A 19,286-nucleotide genomic window follows, 5' to 3' on the forward strand; every position below is an offset into this window, starting at 1 on the left:
TAATCAATTATAGGACAATGTTGGATGTTTTACAGAGTGTCTCCCAAGACAATCCCCCCTTTTTATTTTCCTACTTATAGAACACAGATGGGGCTGAATGTGGTGATGTGTGCGAGGACTGAACTGGTCTGTTACCAATCTTCTAAGGCACAAGAGAATGGTCACTGCTGACCATTTATTTTTGAAAGCTTGCTGTGTAGAAGGGACATAAACACACCAATTTAATATGAATATCAATTTAATTTAATAAGAATAGCAAATTTGCTGTTAACAGATAAAATTACCTTTAATTATAATTTGTTAGCACTGAAAAATGTTCAGTTGATAATTCCATACTATATTTATACTTTATTCCAATTCTAGTATTTCTGCATATTTTATCAACTTTATACAATGACAAGTATTATCGGTTTATTTTCATCTTGTTTAGAGTGAGAAAGAATGAACAGAGGCAGATTCCACTGAAAAATTATAAAGCTGCCCTTCACTGCCCTTCCAGTCCACCTCCTCCACAACTGCAAAACTCTCTCAAGCAAGTGAGCCTATGCTCAGTGCAGTCCAGTCTACTGGGATTCTGAGCCCACTTGTAACTCCCATTCTCATGACTCCTTTGCCTGAGACAGACCAAATTTGGGCCTTTTATAATACACAGTGAGATTTGGGGTCACTAAGATGGATGATTAGACCAGTTGTCAGGTTTTAATTTTCGCTTAGGATAGTCTATTTTCGATCTAAAAATATTAATTAACTTTCTGCCACAATATTCATTGTTCACAGTGCTTTGCTGGTAAGATGCCTTTCTTTCACCTTTTCTTTTTCTTTTCTAAAAGTCTGAGCAATTTTCATTTCCTCAAGTATTGTGGATTTGAGGGCAAATGTGGGGTTTTCATTAAACTGTCTAGTTTCTTTAATGTGCAGAGATGTTTTGACACCCTTTTATTACCTACCTCATTCAAGGAGTATTTGATTGCTTGGTTTCTCTGAAATAACAGTCCCAATTGCTAATCCCCTGGGCTTCTCACAAGAACGGGAAACCATTAAGTGTCAGGCATTAGGTTTCAGATTTGTGAGGAGGTTTTGGCCAACGAACTCCTAGAACAAATGATTTTAGGACACATATCCTCTGGCTTCCTTGTAGCTATTGACACTGCGGACTGCCCTCATCTTTCTCTTCTTTTTGTCTTCCATGACCTTTATGCACAGGTGTCTCCTGGGCTCTGTCCTCTGTCTCCTTCTGTGGCCCTCTGCTTTCTTCTTCCCAATAAATGTAAACATTCCCTGGGATCTCTTCTGATTTCTTCCTGTGTGAATTCCCCCAGGGTTACATTATCCCTTCTGTTTCCTGTGTCCCAGTAACACAAATTTCTCTATCCATAGCACTTTTCAGATCCCAGGCCTGCATTGCCAACAGGATTTTGGAAGCATTCACTTAATGTTATGAAACTCAATCTAGCCAAAATAAAAGCTTTCTCGCCAGGTAAACACCACACCTGCAGCCATGCCGGAACTTTCTACTCTTATCAATAGTACTACCATCATCTGACATGAAAACCTCTGAGCAAGTTCCAAGTCTCCCTTCCCCAGTTGATTGTACCTCTCCTGTGCAATGCAGTGCTATAGGTCAGTTTTTTATTACTTCTTATCTGGTCTCATCCCTTCCATCCAATCAATTCTGAACAGTACCAATAAGACAATCTCCCTGTGGAACAGCGCATCTAAAAACAGAACTTTCTCAGCTTCCAGGCTTGCTACCTTCAGTTTATTCTGTAAGGTGCTGACAAAGTGATTAGTCTAAAATGCAAATCAGAATTTGTTTCTTACCTGCTTAAAATGCTTCAGTGGCTCTCTTGTTCCCTCAGGTTAAAATCTAATTTGCTTAGCATGGTGTTATTGCTCACTTCAAACCTTTGCTCAAACCATTCCAAGATTTGAATGATGAAGTCAAATGAGTGAATGCACCTAAAGGATATTAATCTTGGGCTTTTGCTAAGATGTGTCTACTAATCATCATTAGTTTTTTAAAGAGAGCTGTATGGCTTCTCCCTGCATTCCCAGGCAGTCAGTACAGTGTCCCTCAAATAGAACTTAGTTTAGCCAGTCCTAACCTCCCTTTCCAGCCTTCCTGCACACCATATCCTCTTATAATATTGTGCTTCAACCAAGTGGCCTACTAGTCAGTCCCTGAACACATGATGTGTTTCCCCAAAAGCAGATCTTTCAGGACTCTCCAAGTGAATACCTTCTCTCCCCCTTCTCCATCAGCCAAAATATTAATCCTGTAACAATGAGAGTTTCTATGATTCTTTCAAATCATTATATTCTATCTTCTGAATTTGTCAAGAGTTTTCAGTCTCTTAATGTGTTATTTCAGTATGTTATTGCCACCCCAGTAGATATAAACTCTTTGAAAGAAAGAATGTAAGACTTAGATAGTCAAACACCATGTGTTAGAATCCCAGTTCCCACCCTTCTGTAAGTCTCTTAACCTTGCTAACTTTATTTGCCAACTGTGATCCTGTGAATTTATAATCTACCAGGGCACATTTACCAAAAGTACTAGTATACTATAAGAACTTATTTAGCTTTTTTTGTCATTTTTGACAAATGACAGAAAAAGGAATAATATATCCTTAAAGCATTTTTCCAGCCTTGACTGAGATGCAGAGCTCTAAATTATTATTTAGACGTTTAGTGTTAGCTCAGACAAGTTCATTATTTGAGAACTATTGGTTTAATTGTTTAGTTACACTAAACTAGAAATTCCCTCTTTTGTCTTCCTGTTCAGTGGTTGGCTCTACTCCAGACTTGTAATTGTATGTCTCCTCTGCAGGACAAGGCTTTTTGTGGTGGTTAGTGGTGGTAGTGGTTTTGTTTTTTATTTTGTTTTGTTTCCTTAAAACTTATGCTAACAGTCAAAAGTCTTAGAATATTGTGGTATCTTTTTATACTACTTTCTTGTTGATAAGGTTTTAATTTCCTGGTTTGTTGTTTTTCAAGTCATTCCAGAGTTGAAGGAAACCTCTTTGTTTCTGGATTTCTAAGACATTGAAAAGCCTGTGTTTTCTTTTTAAAAGTTCTGGATCTACTTTGCATATCCAGTAGTGTATGCCTGTTTGTTTTCAGTAGTGAGTCCAAGTTCTTGCATTCCCAGAAGTTAGTAACTTTTCTAAATATTTGAAAAGTGTGATAGAGGAAGAAAGAAGAAAATTACCTGGAATTTGTTCTCCCCAGTGAGAACCAAACTATCCAGCCCCAAGTTCAATGTTCAATGCTCAGTTTAGCCTTTTCCTGATTCTCTTTCCTAAGCCCATGTCTCTTTTCATTGTTCCATATATATGTTCTGTATATAAAAGGAACTAGGTAGAAAGTTTTTGGTCTCTTCTTGTGGAAAACTCCTTTTGATAAATCATAGAACAGTACATGATGATTCAGAAGAACAGATGGAAAGGGTATTGATTTTATGAATACTATATAATGGCCTTATTGTCAATGTGTCTAGTTATTAAAAGTCATATTTCTAATGTAGTTGTTAGATACTCTACCAAAAGAGAAGCTAGCATTTTTTTACTAGTCCATAGACTATTGTGAAACCAGCAACAATGTCTATAAAAGCCAATAAGTGCATACATAATGTAGATATAAGTAAAACTACAATGCCAGAATTTTGGGTAACTTCCAATCTCGTTAGTATGATGCTGACATTCTCTTAAAACAGCATAATCAGAAGCACTCTGAGGAACAATGTCTTCTCATTTTTTATTGTAATAAAATCTTCCATTAAAATAACTGGATTCTTCATTACATGAGAACTGCAAAATAAATGGCCTTTGAATAAATGGATATACTTTCAGAAAAACTTTTTTATGAGCAAACAAAGGAGTCATTTCAGTTTCTACAGTGTTTTGGACTAGACGACCTTGGGGACAGTATCAATACCTTTCATCCTGGGTTTCCATATTGGCAAACATGTTTGTAGCAACACTATGGCCTACAGAAGAGGCTTGTGCTAGAAATAATTCCCATTTGATTATGAGCTCCTAATGTGAGATACTATTTTATAGTCTAACTTACTTTGCGCTGTTTTGTTCGTTTGCTTTCCATACTAGGCCATTGGTGTCCGACTGAATGAGCTGTGTCATGGGGAGAGTGAGAGCCCTGCCAACCTACTGGGTCTCATCTATGATGAGGAGACCAAGAGGAGGCTGAGAAAGGAGGATGAGGAGGAAGACTTTTTAGATGACAGTAAGGAGACTCCCTTTACTACAAGAGCCCCTGCTTGTAAGAATCTCTGCTTTAGGAGCACTTACTTCTTTTTCCTCTCTCATACTCTTCCCACCTTCCCACATCTCCTCACTGCCCTTTCCCTCTCCTACACATGGATGTAAAGCATGTGCATAAAGCCTCACAAAGAGAAGGTAAAATTCTGGAGGAGAAGGTAGACAGGCAAAGACAGCAGGCAATGTGAAAAATCCATTACATTTAGTCTCTTAACTTTAACTTTATACATGGATTTGTATTAGGCCTCTCTGAGAGAATCTCTCTGAAAGAGTAGAGTTGTGAAAAACTACTGTCCCAGAAGGGTTTTTGTGTTACTGCTGTTGGAAAGTCACACAACATAGAATTGAACAGGAAATGCTTTCCAAATTTCTGAAATATTTAATCAAAGTATATTTCAGCATTTAACATGAAATTAAAATATTAAAGTAGTCACTTTGCCTAAACTGTGAATGTCTGATCTGCTACATTTGTTTATTAAACTCATCATTGAATAGTAGATATACAAAGATTCCTGTTACATCCATCTGCAACACCATTTGTACATCTGTATGCTCTGCACCATGCAAATTTGTGTGTATGTGTACCACGGCCTTTATGCAGTACAAAATTCTAGTGATGGTGGTAGAATTAGCAGCTTTCTATAATGGTGGTGTGAAACTCAAGCTCCCTGGTTATATTTTAAGGGTTATTGACAAATTCATTGCATCCTTGCAGTCATGAAATATAAAAGAATGGCTAGAGTGTAATGGTGCACAGGACTAGGTGATAATCAAAGAAAGCTCTTATGATGTTCCTTTATACTTTCCCTTTCTTATCAAATCAGAGCAAATCTCATTTACTTATTTATTGATAAAATACAAAATTCTCACATAAGTATTTTAGCCTAATGATGAAAATTGGCCCTGAAGATAACATAGACTATATTAGAATGACTTGTGTAATTGAATCTAACCCATGAAAAAAATCTGAATGACTGTCTAGCAATCACCAATTCTCGTGAAGCCCTGCTGATATAAGACCCATAGAGCCAAAAGCCAAAACTACCCTGAAGTTCCCAGAGACCCTTCAGAACAAAAGAAGAGAATCTTTTTAGGTCACAGAGAATGCAATCTCCACTAGACCACAAGTGTATCATTTACCTACATGTTATGTATGTCAGCTTTTGAGGGAGACTAAGGAGAACTCTGTCCTTGTTCACTGTAGCAAGATATTTCATATGATAATCATGAGACAGCCTAGGTGAAAATCAAGTGCACTGTCTACAGGACAGATGGAAGAATGCAGATGATAACTCCAGGAGTAAAAGGACAGATACAGAAGTGTATACTGAATGTCTGGTTTTCAGTGTCCTGCACTGAATATGATTGGTATGGGTAATTTAGTTTCAAATCAATACATAGCTCATCTTGCATTTAAAAGCCAATTATGGTGTGACCATGTTTCAGCTTGGGAATTCTGCAGAAGCTTGTCCCTTCCAGTCTTAATGAGAGGAAAAGTCTCTGGAGAGAAAGCAGTGGTTTCAGGAGGAAACAGTGGCCTAGATAATTTCATGAGACCAGAATTTTCACCTATGAAAAGAAAAATCATCAAGTATGTATACTATTCAATTAAGAAAACTTGCTGGGATCCAGTGACTTAGGCCTGCAATCCTAGCTACTCAGGAGGCAAAAATCAGGAGGATTGGGGCTTAAAGCCAGCCCTAGGAAAATAGACCCTATCTCAAGAAAACCTATCACAAAAGAAGGGCTGACAGGGTGGCTCAGGAGGTAAGAGTGCTTGCACTGAGTTCAAACTCCAGTACCGCCAAAAAAAAAAAAAAAGAAAAAAGAAAGATTATCAAAACCAGGTGCTGGTGGCTCATGCCTGTAATCCTAGCTATTTGGGAAGCTGAGATTGGGAGGACTGTGGGTCTGAAACTAGCCTGAGCTAATAGTTCACAAGACCCCATTTCCAAAATAACCACAGCAAAATGGATTGGAGGTGTGGCTCAGGTGGTAGAACGCCTGCATGCAGGAAGCCCTGAGTTCATGCCATACCACAGTCCCACTTAAAAAAAAATTTAAAGAAAAAGGAAAACTTAATAACTGCTACATATTTTAGAGATATTTATAGCAATATTGATAAGTATTGAGCTTGTAGTTGCTTGATGACTTGATTCATTCAAAATAAGTAACTATTTCTTTTATGAGATAGAACACTACGTGGATTTGTTCTTCTTCTGCAAACACTACATAATCAGTAAATTTATCCATGGTCCACTATAACATATATCTGAGAACTAATTCTGAGAATTTTTAGTCTCTCTTGGCCATTATCCATCTTTAGATCAAAATCTATTAGTTAGCCTAAGGTGGATACAGTGTTTTGGAAATTCAAAGACCAGTATTGTTTAGCTCAAGAGAACATTTGCATACTTGTAGTATAGCTGTGTCTTATTATGATGGGGTAGCTTGTGTAAACTGTGTGGGATAGGTGATCAGGTAAGTATGTTTTCTCTTGTTTGTGTTGTACAAACATGACAGAAGTAGAGATGAAACAACATCACTGCTCTTCAAACATCAAGACCAACATCCCATCATAAAATGAGCTGAATGGACTTTTGTAGTTCCAAATCTATTTCATTGCCATATACATAGTCTGCATCTGATTGAATGTAAGGCTACTTTTTAATTTCTGTTTTCATTAAAGAGTTCTCTAGTTTAGTTGGGGTAATAATTTAGTTCTGCTTATCTGACACTTAATATTGAAACACTCATTATGGGACTGCAAAATGGAAGGAGAGGTGTACAGTAATGCATAGATTATGCTAAGAGTAGAGAGTAGTAGGTAAATTTAACTTGTGTAGGTAATATTCTCATATTCAGTTTGATTTTACATGTGTGTAAGGAGGTCCATCAAACCTTGCCTCTCTGTTTATTACTGGTTTGTCTTCTTATGAAAAAACTCCTTCATTCCTTAGGTACTGTGAACCCCTCTAAATGCGGCTGCCCCTTTGCCCTGAAGATGGCAGCATGTCAGCTGCTCCTGGAGATTACCACCTTTCTGAGAGAGACCTTTTCTTGCCTGCCCAGACCTCGCACTGAGCCTCTGGTGGTAAGTAAAAGCGTGAATGTTAATAGTCAGGCTACTGGAAGAGGCCAGAGTTGAGGATGGTTTCTCTTACGTGTTCCATAACCAAACACATCACATACTTTAAAAATTCAATCTAGGGATTTTTCATACATAAAAAGAAATGCCCTTTTCTCTGTAATAATACTAATTCTAAAGTTGACTTCAAAATCCTTAGATAGCACTTCCAAGAATGTACAATGTTTGACTGGTTCCCAGCAGTGATAATGAGAATGTCTAAGAGCCTGTAGGTTCCCTTACCCTGCAAACTATGAGGAGTTTTATGTCCATCCTTTTTCAGAAATTGCCAATAGGTATTGTTATACTGACTGTTCATAAATTCATACAGAGATGTGCTTCCAGTGAGTTTTCTCACATTGTGGGTTAAAAGACTTCAGTGTCTAGTATCTAAACATTCCTAAATGTATATTATTATTTGTGTAGCATTTCTTATGTATTATGGGTAGGCAGAAAACATGAACAGACAGACACACAGACACATACACAAATACACATTCACATACCAGATAACCATTTGTTTAACATGAGTATAAATAACATGCATGGACCAGCAGTCTTCAGAGCACATGGTACCAGGGAAAAGCTTGGTGTTGATTTTTCCTGGACTCTACTTCCTTAATGGGAACAAGTTTCCAGTGGTCCTTTCATCATAGGCATCATCCAGTCAGAGCTGAGGAACCAGGCAAAGCCTTGTTCTACCTTGTATATACTCTCTTAGAAAAACTGTTACACTAGCAATCTATGTGCTTCCATTTATTTTATAATCTACCACCTCTCCTGCTTTGTAAACCAAACTCAGCATGAACAAGGCAGTGCCCCTTTCCTAGGGTGGGGCCAGCGGTGGAGAAAGGAATCAGTGTTTTGGTATCACAGAGCAGTACCTCTGCCTTTGGTTTTCTAGTGTTCTAGAAACCCCATTTTCTCACACTCTAAAAGGTAATATGAGTGTTTTCAAGTTGAAAATCTTAATGAATAAAATGTATGTTTTCAAGATAAATATACCCACATTTAGATTGTGAAACCATATCATTTGGATACTGCCCTATGTAACTTCTTTATGTTAACTTGTCCTCTAATTCTCTGAATTGTCGTTGTCATTTTTCAGGCCATTCTGTAATGTTGACTCAGGTCCCTCAAAACATTTGAAATCAAGTATGGTAGAATATCTGATCTGTGTGCTTTTGTCAGTGTTATCCCTATCAACCTTCAAATATGCTGATCTTCATAGAGCACTGAGTACATCTGCTTTTAAATTTTCAGATTTCAATGGCCACCATTTTGATATATTTCATAAAAACTTTTTAATAAAAACATAAGGATCTCGGTTTGACTCAGTTTATTTTTGTTCTTCCTTTTTACTTTCTAAAGCTGTAGTTTTATTCCCCTTGTTGTTGTGACAAGTTTCTTTTTAAAAATCAATCAAATCTTTTAAAGCTCTAAGCATGGTGGTACATGCCAAAATTCCAGCATGAGAGGCTGGGGCAAGAGGGTTGTGAGTTCGAGACCAGCCTAGTATATGCAGCAAGACTCTGTCTCAAAAAGAAAATGCAAAACAAAACAAAAACTAGCATTTGCAGGAAATGCCAAGTGATTTAGTTAACAAGAAGAAAATTTTTACTCCTTTGTTACCCTTAACTAGAGCTCAGAAATCTTTTACTCCTTATACTAGCATTTGCATTGTTAAGTGTCGGTTTATGTATTGTGCTGGCATGGGGCCTTTATAAAATAAAGGGAGAAAGAAGGCATTTTTCCCTCATATTTAAGTTAGCTATACTTGGTAGTAAAGAAAACTCAAACCAAATTCAAACTTACTGCAGAAAGATTGAGTATCATAAAACTGTTTCACCTACACAGAAATACTTGAAATTTTTTCCCATTTTAAATGGCAGGAAGAATACTTAGCACAAAATTTATTCTTTTAACAAAATTTTAAGTGTATACTCATTATTGTTGACTATACATACAATGCTATACAGCAAGTCACCAGAGCATATACATCTTTCCCATTGGTTAGTGATACCATTTTCCCTTCTCTAAAGCCCCTGGCAACACCATTCCTCTTTTAGATTCCATGAATTTGACTATTTTAGATACTTCATATAAGTAACATATTAGTTACTTGTGCATACCTGTCATCAAAATACCTGAGAGAACAACTGAAAGGAGGAAGGATTTCTTTTGCCCACAGTTTCAGAGGGTTTAGTCCAGGGTCAGCTGGCCCAACACACTTGAGCAAACATCATGGGAGCAGGAGTGTATGGAGGAGGAGACTGTTCACCTCATGTTACACAGGAAGCAAAGAGAACAAGGAAAGGGCTAGGGATCAGGTATAGACTTCAAAAGCATGACCCTAGTGGCCTATTTTCTCTAACTTGCCCCACCTTTTAAAGTTTCCATACCCTCCCAAAATAGCACATCAGCTACAGACCAAGTGCTCAACACATGAATCTGTGGGGGGACATTTCATATCCAAACCATAATAAGTAGAATTATAAAGTATTTACCTGTCTATAACTGGCTTGTTTACTTAGTACAGTGTCCTCACAGCTTATCCATGTTGCGTATGACAGGATTTCCTTCTTTTGAAATGCTGAATAGTTTTTAAAGAAATTGTATGAAGCGGTGAATCTTATACACTAAGCATGAATACAAACAGTGAAAATGTTCTAGTGTTTAAACAAAACACGTTTGAGAATACTTACAAACCTTTGAAGTATTTATTTCACTAGTATTATACTGTAGTAAAACTAAAGAGTTACGTTAACGTAGAGAATAATGTAAGGTAATGTAATAATCATGTTAGAAGCTAAAAATGTTCTGGGATCTGAGACTTTGGCATGAAAGAGGATCTGAAACCCAAACTTTTTACCAAGAAAAAGTATTTCTGGTAGAATGCCATAAGGTCATTTCCAAAGTGGAAGAGATTTCCATCTGAAATGCTTGCTTGAAAAAAATCCTAGTTACATTCAAAATGTGCAAGAGAAAGAAAGAGAACTTTAAATTCAAAAATCAAATCAAAATTTAGTTTATTTAACTCTAATTATTTCTTAGAAAGTGTCAGGAAAATCCAGAAAGCCCCTGGATGAGTGGAAAATGAAGGTAAAAGAAAAGAAAAAAAATTGTCATAATATTAAAGCATTGTTTAAAATGTATTTTTGTGAACCTAATGATTTTTTTCTCATACGGATCCCCAGAGGTAATATAGTGTGCTTTTTTCCCCAAAGAAACAACTTGTCATAGCATTTTTCTCCACTATTTTTGTAAACCACACAGAAACATGTTTTAAAGGGGGAAAAGAAGCATTTTTACAAGAGTTTTGATATGACAGCATAGTAATCAAATTTTTTTCTCTAAATGTGACCTTCCAAACTTGAGAAAAACAATGGAATATTTTTTACCTCTAGGTAAAAATTAATTAATGGTCTATTAAAATGTTTCTCAATTAGTTGGTAAAACCAATAGCCAGTGATCAAGAAATATTGAATTAAAACAAATAATGTAGTCAAATGCATAGGTGAACCTATAAATATAATTCGTAAAGGCAGTAAAGAGGTTTCTGTATGTCCACACTCATCCATTAGGGAAAACAGCACACTGGATGCTTTAATGCAAGATTGTGCTAGAAGCTGTGCCAACTGTGTCACTGGAATTTAACAAGTCAGGTTATGAAATATTCACTTCTGGATTCCAAATGCTCTTAAAGTTAAAAAAATAGAAACAAAACAATTTATCGAGTGAATTCAAGTATTATATATTTGATATAGTGTGAAAACATTTGTAAATGCTACAATGTACCCCCCCAGCACAGCAATAAAAAACACACAAAATATCAATTTAAAAAACCGCACAATTTATCTATACAAAGTCCAAACTAATGTATATTTATTGGGACTAGGCTGTGAGCAAGGTGTTTTGGTGGTTGCCAGGCTGCAAATGGGGGTAAAACAGAGATGAATACATTGTAACAGAAAAACTAGCACCTAAATGGCTAATTTCTAAAATAAAATATAAGAGTAGTCTTGAGAAAGTAGCAAAGGGCTTTGTCTCACCAAAGAAGGGACTGGAAAATGAGGAATCTCCTTGGAAGAAGTAATATTTGAATGTAGCTTTGAAAAATTACATGGGATTATGATAATGGAATAGAGAAGAAATTGGAGGGTAACTGCTTTTGAGAATCAGAATTGTGATAGTATTCTTTTTGTTCCAACAAAGAGATTTCCTTAATTACTTTGGAATTATTGCTGAAAGGGAAAATAGATTAGCATTTTTTCTTAAAAGTAATTTTCAAGAAACAATTCTATTCCTAGAATAATTTTTATAAAATAGATTTCATGGAGATCTTTTATGCTCCCAGACATGATATTGGGTTTTTTATTTTATTTTATCATTTTTACATTTACTTACATGTGTATACATTATTTAGGCCACCCCCCCACCCCCCACACCACGGGGGGTGGTGTGCAGAACCTGTTCCCCCCTCTTGTTCTCCAATTTTGTTGAAGATAAAACATATAAGATAAAAAGAAAAACATGGTGTTTTGCTAGTTTGGAATGAAGATAGCTATACAGGGAGATTCCTTATGTTGTTTCCATGCACATATGTATTACAACCTAAATTGTTTTATCTCTACCAGACCTTTTCACTACTCCCTAGTCCCCATCCCATAGTGTCCTGTGCCAGTTTAAGATTACTATATTTGCTCCTATACCTTGAGCATATCAACCACATTCAAGTTTTGGGTTTCCTTCCCTTTCCCTATTCCTCCTGTGTAGTATTCTCCCCTTAGGGTGTGACCCGTGTCCAATAATATCACTGCATTTGTTTAAGGTCTATAATCCACATATGAGGGAGAACATATGATTTTTGGCCTTCTGAGCCTGATTAACCTTACTTAAGATAATGTTATCCAATTCCATCTATTTTCCTGCAAATGGAAATATTTCATTTTTCTTTGTGGCTGAATAAAATTCTATTGTATATAAACACCACATTTTCTTAATCCATTCGTCAGTAGTGGGGTACCTTGGCTGTTTCCATAACTTGGCTATTGTGAATAGTGCTGCAATAAACATGGGTGTGCAGGTGCCTTTGTAAGAACCTGAGTCACATTCCTTTGGGTATATCCCAAGCAGCAGGATTGCTGGATCATATGGCAGATCTATGTTTAGTTTTTTAAGAAGCCTCCATATTGTTTTCCATAGTGTTGTATTAGCTTACATTCCCACCAGCAGTGTATAAGCGTTCCTTTTTTCCCCTGCATCCTTGCCAACATTTTTTGTTGGTGGTGTTCTTGATGGTAGCAAGTCTAACAGGAGTGAGGTGGAATTTTAGTGTGATTTTGATTTGCATTTCCCTTTTGGCCAGGGATGGTGAGCATTTTTTCATGTGTTTTTTAGCCATTTGGACTTCTTCCTTTGAAAAAGTTCTGTTTAGTTCAGTTCCCACTTCCTTATTGGTTCACTGATTTGGGGGGAGTTTAGTTTTTTGAGATCCCTATCTATTCTGGTTATCAGTCCCTTGTCTGATAGATAGCTAGCAAAGATTTTCTCCTATTCTGTGGGTGGTCTCTTCAATTTTGAGACCATTTCTTTTGTTATGCAGAGCTTTTTAATTTCATGTTATCCCATTTGTCAATCCTTTCTCTTAGTTGCTGAGCTGCTTGAGTTCTACTGAGGAAGTCCTTGCCTATGCCTATTGCTTCTGTGTATCTCCTGCTGCTTCCTGTACTAACTTTAAAGCTTAGGGTCCTTAATCCACTTTGAGTTGACACTAGTACAGGGTGACAAGCATGGATCTAGCTTCAGTTTTCTGCAGGCAGATAATCACTTTGCCCAGCAACATTTGTTGAAAAGGCTGTTTTTTCTCCATCATATGTGTTTGGCACCTTTGTCAAAAATTAAGTGGGCAGAACAGGTTCTGCCTGGAAGCAAGTGGGTTGGGGGGGAGAGAAGGGGTGGAGAAGGGGGTGGAAAGGAGAGGGGAGAAATGGCCCAAACAATGTATCCACATATGAATAAATAAATAAAATTAAAACAAACAAACAAAACTAGGTGGGCATAACTAAGTAGATTCATATCCGGGTCCTCTATTCTGTTCCACTGATCTTCATATCTGTTTTTGAGCCAGTACCATGCTGTTTTTATTGCTATGACTCTACAGCATGGTTCAAAGTAGAGTATTGTAATACCTCCAGCATTGTTCTTTTTGCTCAGTATTGCCTTGGCTATTTATGGTCTTTTTGTGTTTCCAAATGAACTTTAGAGTAGAATTTTCTATCTCTGTGATGAATGTCATTTGGATTTTAATGCATTTAATTGCATTGAACATGTAGATTGGTTTTCATAGTACAGTCATTTTTACTAAGTTGATTCTACCAATACATGAGCATGGGAGATCTTTCCACCTTCTGTACTCTTCTTTGATCTTTTTCTTCAATACTTTGTAGTTCTCTTTGTAAAGGTCATTTACATCCTTTGTTAAGTTTATTCCCAGGTATCTGATTTTCTGAGGTTATTATAAGTGGAATTGTTTTCCTATATTCTTTCTCAATCTGTTCAGTGTTGGTGTAGAGAAAGGCTACTGATTTTTTAAGTCGATTTTGTACCCTGCTACTTTGCTGAAGCTGTTTATGATGTCTAGGAGTTTTGGGGTGGAGTTTTTCAGGTCTTTAAGATGAAAGATCATGTCATCTGTAAGTAAGGATAGTTTGACTGCTTTTTTACCTATTTCTTATTTCTTCTTCATGCCTTATTTCTCTGGCTAGGAATTCTAGGACTATGTTGAATAGGAGTGGTAGAGTGGGCCCCCTTGTCTTGTTCCTGATTTTAGGGGAAATGGTTCTAGTTTTTCCCCATTAAGTATGATGTTGACTACAGGTTTGTCATATATAGCCTTTATAATGTTGAAGTATATTCCTTCTATTCCTTAGAACTTAGTTTCCTTAAAACTTTTGTCATGAAATAGTGTTGAATCTTATTAAAGGCTTTTTCTGCATCTACTGAGATGATCAAGTGGTTTTTGTCTTTGCTTTTATTAATGTGCTATATTACATTTATTGATTTGTGTATGATGAACCATCCCTGAATCCATGGGATGAACCTGACTTGGACATGTTAAATGATCTTTCTGATATGTTGTTGGATTCAGTCTGGCATTATTTTATTGAGGACTTTTGCATAAATGTTCATTAAAGACATTGGCCTGTAGTTCTCTTTTTAGATGTGTCCTTGTCTGGTTTTGGGATGAGTGTAATACTGGCTTCATAGAATGAGTCAGGCGGTGTTCCTTCCTTTTCTATGTTGTGGAAAAGTTTAAGGAATGCTATTAGTTCTTCCTTAAAGATCTGATAGAATTCAGCAGAGAATCTGTCATGTCCTGGACTTTTCTCTTTTAGGAGACTCTTTATTGCTGCTTCAATTTCATTACATGTTATAGATCTGTTTAAGTGGTAAATATCTCTTGGTTCAGTTTTGGAAGGTCATAAGTACCTAGAAATTTGTCCATTTCTTCAAGATTTTCCAATTTATTGGAATATAGGTTCTCAAAGTAGTCGCTGATGATTCCTCAGATTTCCATGGTGTTTGTTGTTATCTCCCCTTTTTCGATTCTGGTTTTAGTAATTTGGATCTTTTCCCTCCTTATTGTAGTCAGATTTGCCAGGGGCTTGTCAATCTTGTTTATTTTTTCAAAGAAGCAGCTTTTTGTTTTGTTGATTCTTTGTATGATTGTTTTTGTCTCTATGTCCGTTGACATTCACACTGATAGGTATGTGGTGAATCCTATCATTTGGTTGTTTTTGTTGTTTAAGGATTTGATTGTGTGCAGCTGAATCAATGCTACTCTCTGATTACGTGTCTTTATTTCTTCTGCATTTTAATACTTTCTGTCGTCCCTGGTTTTGTTTGCTTTCATCTTCTGTGTTCAGAATTCCTTGTAGAATCTTCTGTAGTTGTGGCTTGGTGTTCATATATTGTTTTAGTTTCTGTTTATTGTGGAAGACTTTTGTTCCTCCATCAATTTTGAATGATAGCTTTGCTGGGTAGAGTATCCTAGAGCTGAAATTATTTTCATTCAGTGCCCAGAATACCTCACTCCATGCCCTTCTTGCTTTTAAGGTCTCTGTTGAGAAACCTGCTGTTATTTTGATGGGTTTACTTTTATACATTATTTGTTTTTTCTCTCTGACAGCCTTCAATATTCTTTCTCTGTTCTCTGTGCTAGTTGTTTTAATGATAATATGCTGTGGAGAGGTTCTATTTTGGTCAAGTCTGTTTGGTGTCTTGAGGCTTCCTATACCTAAATGGTCAAATCTTTCTCAAGGGTTGGGAAATTTTCTGTTATTATTTTATTGAATATATTACATATTCTTTTGACTTGCACCTCTTCTCCTTCTTCAATGCCCATGATTATCAGGTTTGATCTTTTGATAGAGTCACTGAGTTCTTGCATATTCCTTTGGTAGCTCTTGAGTTGTTCGACAAAGATTTCATCTGCATTTTCTTTAATTTCTATTTTATCTTCCAGCTCTGAGATTCTGTCTTCCATTGTTCTAAACTGCTGGAGTAACCTTCCACTGTGTTTTTTGTTTCACTAAAAGGACTTCTTATTTCCAGGATTTATGTTTGATTCTTTTTTCTGAGGTTTTTCATATCTTTGTTCAACTCCTTTTTTATATTTTGTATCGCCTTCTTTATTTCATATGTTTTTCTTTTTGTAGTGACTTTTGTTTCACTTTGGTGTTTGTCAAAGTCCTCTTTGGGTATATTTAGTTGTTTCTGTGTCTTCTCAAGTTCTTTATTTGTGGTGTCTTGAAATTTCTTGAGTGCATCTTATACTTTCTGGTTAACTGTGTCTAGTATCTTCTCAATGAATTTCTCAGTGATCTCTTCCATGATTTCCTCTTCGAGGGATTGTTTGTGGGCATCAGTGGGTTCAGTAGTGATATTTATCAGTGTTTTGTTGGGGTTGGGAATTGAGTATCCATTTTCTTCATTTTGCACTAAGTCTTCTATTGAATTATTTTTTTGAAGAGGGTGGTTTCCATCCTTTCTTCTTTTTCCCATCACTCCACTTGGTGCTGTGCAACTATGTTCTTGATAGGGTAGTTGGTGATTTTAATTGCCTGTTTTCTTTCCCTTGATTTAATTTTTGTATTGTGACTGACTTGGTTGTTAACTAGGCTGATGTTTCTATCCTTAGCCTGGAGGTATAATTTAGCAATAACAAATTCACAGGTTCAATGCCAGACCAATTGTTTACATATTATATAGAAAACCCCTTGGTGATAATATCTATAAACAGTGGGAGTTGTGTGGGGGGAATGGTTATTAGGCTAGATATAGGAATTTGGGTAACTGGTAAAGGTGGCACTGAAAGGGGGGTGGGAAAAGCAGGGCACGGATTGGGGAAGAGAAATGGGTCTGCTGAGTGTGTGGCCCTTGTGTGTGTTTGGGTGGATGTCCACTGTTGTAATGGGGGTGCTTGTATCAGGGATTGCAGGGGGCTAGGGCTGTGTGCAGTTGGTACAGTAGGCTAGTCAGTGGGTGGTGAGTGTGCAGGAGGAAGGGTTAGTGTAGTAACAGTTTGGGGAAGGATGGGGTGAGGTGAAGATGGGGGAGGGAGTGGATGAGAAGGGGCAGAAAGAGTAGTTGGGAGGGAAAACAATGGACTGTAGCGCAAGAAAAGGAGGGAAAGTAAAGGGGGTAAGAATAGGGATAAGAAAATAGTGATGGTAAAGTTAATAATGCAGAAGAAAAAAATAGGTACAGCAACAACAAAAAGTCAGTCTGCTTGTTAAAAGTTCTGGACTTATTCCTTTGGCATCTAATCCTGGTATTTGCGCTTGGTATTCTAGGCTTTGTGGGGAAGGGTGCTGCCCCTCTTGTCGGACAGCTTGAGGTGGAGATGGCTGGAGAGTTTTTTCTTTTTTTCCACTTTCCTTGGTATTATGGGCCATCCATTGCAAGCCCTGAAGTGGTCTTTTCAGGTGGCTTGTGAACAGTATTTGGTTCCTTCTGTCCATAGGGAAGGTTGCAATTAGACCTGAGGTTACTCACTGCCAGTTCATTCAAGATGGTCAAATACGTTGTTTTCACCAGGCAGCAGCTGCATTACCCTACAGTTGCAACTCTGGCTGGTCAGCTCCTCCTCCAGCAAGGAGGGGCAATTCAGTTTTGAGTACCACACTAAGTCCCAGGAGACTAACTCAGGGATCCACCATGGCCCTGCTTTGGGAGGTTAGCTCCCCACCCATGCTCTCAACCTTTGTTACTTTTTCTGCCTTCATTCACTGAGAGTTTGGCTCCTTGTTCCACTCTGTTCTCCAAGGGAAGGTTCAGCATTCCATCCCATCCTCGCTGTTGGTGTTAGATTTACAATTCACTATTTATGTTTTTCAGTGTTGTTGATGGGTGGGGTTTCAATCTGCCCAGGGGCTGTGCTGGATTATGTTCCCAGAGGGTAGGTAGGGAAGTTGTGTGTGGTGCATGTTGCTCACCTGCTGAGTCTACACAGGCAGCTTTGAAACCAGCAAGCAGGGAGAAATGCTTCAGGAGAAGTGTCCCTTCATAGGGAGGCTTTCCATGGGTAATGGATCCAGGATGTCACAGTTCAATTCTGGTTGATACTCTATCTTCTTATTGAAAGAAAAAAAAGGAGTAATGGCCAGGGGGCTTTTTTCCCAAGGCAGACACATGTTGTTGCCTATGCCATGTTGGGATTTTCCTGACTGTTAGTGCAATTAAAGGCTGTTTTGGGGTCAGTCTTTGAATTTTATGTACACCTAATGTGTTAGCGGTCAATATTTTGTATAGAAGCAATCAGAATTATCCAAGTGTAGCTCCCACATCTCAAGGTGGTTTCTGGAGTCACAGAACTCAGGAATTCTGATTCCCTACCCTAACCTCCATTTTGGATCTCCATGATACAGCTCCAAGTTGTAGCCAAAATGTAACTTCTGTTCTTAGTCCATAAGAAAAGGAAGGAACAACGTGTAGAGGCTTAAAATTCATCTTATTGATGACAGAGTCATAAGACTTTAATCTTGGCAAAAACAGGATTTTAAAAACATTTTTGTTTTCCATATCTTTTGATTCTGAGGATTTATTACATCACAATTAGAAAAGTACTAAACAGAAATAAGTTAGTCTTTTGTATAGTTTTCATTTTCAAGTCCTCCAAAAGAGCTGTATAGGTTAATAATTAAACATAATCTTCAGATTGAGCAAATTTCTATTCACAAAACTGGTCAGGTTTTCAATTTTAGAACTCAAAGGCCAAATTCCTATTGAATAATTACACTCCCCAAGATTTACTTTTGGGGTATGAGCTCAGAAGTTCATTAGCAGATAGTGCTGGAACTCCTCTTATATTTAGGTCCTCCTACAAGAGAGTAAGAAGTTGCCCCAATGCGTAGTCCTGTTTTGAGTCTCTGGCCCTGACACATGACATTTCTTAAACCTTGAATGACTTTACCCACTTGTTTTCCCAGCAGCTCTATTTAATCCCCAAGACTCAACCGAAATATCACTTTTTTTTTTTTTTAGCAGTACTGGGGTTTGAACTCAGGATGTGGGCTAGCTTTGAACCACAATCCTCCTGATCTCTGCCTCCTGAGTACCTAGGATTACAGGCATGACCCAGCAGCAGCTGGCTCAAATATCACTTCTATATTCATTTCTATCTCTGATATAGAAAACTGCCACAAATATAGTTGTTTACAACAATACAAATGTGCTACCTAAAGTTTTGGAGGTCAGATGTCTAAGACAGGTCTCTCTGGACTAAAGTCAAGGTATTGGTAAGGCTTAATTCCTTTCTGGGGCACTAGGGAAGAATCTTTTGCCTTCCCCTTTTCCATCTTCCAGAGGTCACCCACATT

At 37.3% G+C, this 19,286-nt stretch overlaps 1 protein-coding gene across 5 annotated transcripts in view; it reads left to right on the forward strand.

Annotated features, from left to right (window-relative positions):
- Positions 1-19,286, forward strand: part of Unc80 (unc-80 homolog, NALCN channel complex subunit) — a 201,098-nt gene that overhangs the window by 77,602 nt on the left and 104,210 nt on the right. For 4 of the 5 annotated variants that reach the window (XM_074071619.1, XM_074071617.1, XM_074071618.1 and 1 more), the window contains exons 24-25: positions 4,107-4,242; positions 7,238-7,371. In XM_074071619.1, coding sequence (XP_073927720.1) covers positions 4,107-4,242; positions 7,238-7,371 — 270 coding nt within the window. Of the gene's footprint in view, positions 1-4,106; positions 4,279-7,237; positions 7,372-19,286 lie in introns of all 5 variants that reach the window. The other variant, XM_074071616.1, reaches the window with a different exon arrangement.

The sequence above is a fragment of the Castor canadensis genome, chromosome 4, assembly GCF_047511655.1.
Source record: "Castor canadensis chromosome 4, mCasCan1.hap1v2, whole genome shotgun sequence".
NCBI lineage: Eukaryota > Metazoa > Chordata > Mammalia > Rodentia > Castoridae > Castor > Castor canadensis.